This window comes from Colobus angolensis, unplaced genomic scaffold (genome assembly GCF_000951035.1).
Source record: "Colobus angolensis palliatus isolate OR3802 unplaced genomic scaffold, Cang.pa_1.0 Scaffold21, whole genome shotgun sequence".
Lineage (NCBI taxonomy): Eukaryota > Metazoa > Chordata > Mammalia > Primates > Cercopithecidae > Colobus > Colobus angolensis.
Genome location: NW_012115266.1, coordinates 5,160,592 through 5,164,172, shown reverse-complemented (window position 1 = coordinate 5,164,172; position 3,581 = coordinate 5,160,592). Strand labels below are relative to the sequence as shown.

The 3,581-nt window shown below is 54.1% G+C and overlaps 1 protein-coding gene across 3 annotated transcripts in view; it reads right to left on the bottom strand.

Annotated features, from left to right (window-relative positions):
- Window positions 1-415: 415 nt before the first annotated feature.
- BATF2 (basic leucine zipper transcription factor, ATF-like 2) overlaps window positions 416-3,581 on the bottom strand; it is an 8,705-nt gene continuing 5,539 nt past the window's right edge. The window contains exons 1-2 of one of the 3 annotated variants that reach the window (XM_011942550.1): window positions 2,561-2,761; window positions 416-2,300 (exon numbers count right to left, since the gene is read on the bottom strand). In XM_011942550.1, the coding sequence (XP_011797940.1) occupies window positions 1,515-2,300; window positions 2,561-2,629 (855 nt within the window). In that variant the 5' untranslated portion in view covers window positions 2,630-2,761 and the 3' untranslated portion in view covers window positions 416-1,514. Of the gene's footprint in view, window positions 2,301-2,560; window positions 2,762-3,581 lie in introns of those variants that run through there. The other 2 variants (XM_011942548.1, XM_011942549.1) reach the window with 2 other exon arrangements.

Genomic DNA, 3,581 nt, shown 5'->3' with positions numbered 1-3,581 from the left:
ATACAAAAATTAGCCAGTGTGGTGGTGGGCACCTGTAATCCAAGCTACTTGGGAGGCTGAGGCAGGAGAATCACTTGAACCCAGGAGGCGGAAGTTGCAGTGAGCTGAGATTGCACTATTGTACTCCAGCCCAGGTGACAAGAATGAAACTCCATCTCAAACAAAACAAAACAAAACAAATCTCTCTGTCTCTCTCCACACACACACACACTCTATTGGTTCTATTTCTCTAGAGAACACGGACTAATACACCTGGGCAAGTCCATCTCATCTCTGAGCCTCAGTTTCCTCATCTGTAGTATGGGAGGGAGATTAATTAGCCGGTTCATGAGGGGTTGCCCATCTCTATTATTCTCTCTTCTTTCAAAAACTCTATAGGTTACAACCAGAGGTTTAAGCAACTAGGCAAAGCAGAAAAGATTGCAAAACACTTTATTTCCATCACATATGTTCCAAGACTTGTGTTCAGTATCCAGGAATGTGTTAAATACTAACATAGTGTTTCATTTACATGTGAGTGAAACCTGGGTGAAGAGCCAGGGTTTCTCTCCCCAACCCTTAGAGTGCTTGTCCTGGAGTCAGAGTGCAAAACACCCTCTTCAAGCAGACACCGCCACTGAACTCCCACCGGGTCCTGGGCCCTGCTCTTCCTGCTGTTAGCCCAGGCCAAAGAGCAATGAGGGAACTGCTTAGGAGGGGTCTGAGGGTAATGGGGGCCTAGGGGCCACCCAGGGGTGGGTGCTACCAGGAAAGGTATAGCCTCCCTGCTGTCAGGGTGCAAGCCCATCACTGCTTGAAAATAACCTTGCACAGGGTCCTTCCTCATTCTTTCCTCTTGCTTTTTGTTTATGAGATGAATGGCTCTTCCACTGTGGCTTTAGGGGCAGTGGGGAGGCAGGGAGCTGTTTGGGAACAGCCTGGAGAGCTGACCCTGCAGAATCTCCCAGAAGCCTTGGTGTGGCTATGAGTACCCAGGCTGTAGAAATCCCAGGTGGGCCTGTTCCAGGCCTCTCCCCAACTCCAGCCTACAGGTTCAGCTTCTTGGCACTGAAAACACTACTAGGGGAAGCAAGAGTCTGGTCTTCTGCTTGGCCTCTACCCACCAGGGCTTGGACTCTGGACCTGCCCCAGCTTGGTCAGGATTTCTGGAACTGCAGCACTCTGGCTCTGGAATCACATAGGAGTGCGGAGAGCCCTTCTCTGATCCCAGCACACAAACCTTCTCACATCAGCCCTCAGTTTCCAGGATTTCAGTCCCTAGGATGCCTGGGCCAGGACAGGAGAAGGAGGAGCAGAGGGTGGTGTTTTGGGCTCCAAGAAAGGCTTCGTGACCTTGGCCTTGTCACTTGGCTTCCCTGAGCCTCGGTTTCCTTGTCTGAAAAAGTGGAGTGATAATCTCGATCTCTCAGGTCAACTGTGAGGTTGAAATAAGATATTGGTGGTGACAGGGCCAGTCACAGTGGGAGGCCTCAGTGGTGGCTTCCTTTTCCACTGTGAAATCCTGGGCCAGCTGGTCAGCCACGCAGGGCAGCACCCAGTAGCGAGGGAGGAGAGGCCCGTTTGCTAAGGTTGCTCCCTGAGCCCAAAGAAGGGGCCAACCCAGCTCCAGAGACCAGGTTAGAAGTGGACTTGAGAGAGGAGAGCAGAGGAAAGGCCAGGAGAGGGTGAGGGCTGGGATCTACACCCAGCCCTTGCCAAGCGGCCGCTGAGAAAGCAGGTTTGTGCTCCCTGCTCTGCAGACATGCAAGCCCCAGGGCAGAGGAAGGGTTGTTGGGAGAGGACTCCAGCTTCCCTCTGGTGGGATGCTCCAGCTCGAGGGGCTGTGGAGTGGCAGTTTGGGCTGTGAGGCTGGGCTGGAGGGCACTGAGCTTAGAGGAAGACCCCTGCAGGATGGAACCAGTGTGTGAGGCAAACAGGAGAGGGCTGGGGGACAGTTGGACAGGAGGTTCAGCAACCACAGTGGGGCCAAGGGACAGTGAGGGCAGAGGGGACTGGAGGAGGCTGGGGGAATCATGAGGCTGTGGACCTGGAGAGAGCGGCTGAGCTGGGGAACAGGAGTCCGGGGTCTGGAACAGCTCCAGGTGCTCCCGGCAGCCATGTTGTCCCTGTGGGCTAGGGCCCAGGAGCCCCTCAGCCTGGTCCCAGCAGCCTGGGAGCCCTGGAGCTGAGCAGGAGGCACAGTCCATGGGGCACAGGCGCTCATGCACGTGCAGGGTCTGGCTCCACCACGCCAGCTCGGCCTGAAGGGCCTGGATCTCCTTCCTCAGGGCGAGGTTGTCTTTCTCCAGAGACTCGTGCTGCTGCAGAGAAGCAGATGGAAGGGGAGGGGAACCTCAGCCAGTGTCAGGAGGCCTGCATTAGCCTTGGCCCCTTCCAGGGTTCTCAACTTCAGGAGACAGATGCCACCACCATTGGAATAGCCAAGTGGGGTCTCTTGGCCACTCTCTGGTCAGCCCTTCATAACCACCTACCAAGTCTCCCCTGTCCCACCCCCTGAGGGGCTCAGATCTGCCTGCTCTCATCCCACCGCTAGTGCCCTAGAGCCAGTGCCATTTCTCACCTGGTATCTCCATGGGCCTCCAACCCATGTGCCCCCCAAACCACCTATTCTCTTGCCCACAGGAGCCATTCAGCAACCGTGTCATTAATTGCAGGTTAAAGCCCTTTAGAGGCACCCACCAAATTCCCTGTGGTAGAATTCCAGGCCTGTGTGGTGGCCACAGCTCAGACCTCTGGTATTCTCTCTCCCGCCTTCTGTCTTTCTCCCCTCCCTTCCTGACCCTCACATGAACTCTGCTTCCTGGCCACATTTCCTGTTTCCTCTGCCTGGACACCCTTCCGCCGCCCTTCCCTGTGCAAATCCCAACAGGGCCTTCCCATGGCAACTTTGATGTCATTCTGCCCTAGATTGCTTATTGCCAGTGCCAGATCTTTTGAGGGCCCAGAACTCGCCCCTACGAGCACTGTGGGAGGATTCAGGAGATTGTTTTACACGTTGATAGCACGAGTGTGTTCAATTCTGCATCCCTGAATCAGCATTTATTAAGTTCTATTCTGCTGAATGCCGGTTCTGAGAACCCCTGAGACACAATCAATGTGCAGTTCTAAATAACCATTTATGATGACAATAGTGGTAAAAATGCAGAAAGAATTTTATGTCCACATCTCACACAGGGCTGAATACATTGAACAACTTCCTTCAGTCACCCCCCGCCCCGTTTTCTGGACACTTTGAAAGAAGAAGTTGCAAGGGTGTTTTGCACAAAATGTGGTTTTGGCCCTGGGCTCAAAGTTCTTTTTTTTTTGAGACGGAGTCTGGCTCTGTTGCCCAGGCTGGAGTACAGTGGCTCGATCTCGGCTCACTGCAAGCTCCACCTCCCAGGTTCATGCCATTCTCCTGCCTCAGCCTCCTGGGTAGCCAGGATCACAGGCGCCCACCACCACGCCCGGCTAATTTTTTTTATTTTTAGGAGAGACGGGGTTTCACCATATTAGCCAGGATGGTCTCGATCTCCTGACCTCATGATCTGCCTGCCTTGGCCTCCCAAAGAGCTGGGATTACAGGCGTGAGCCACCATGCC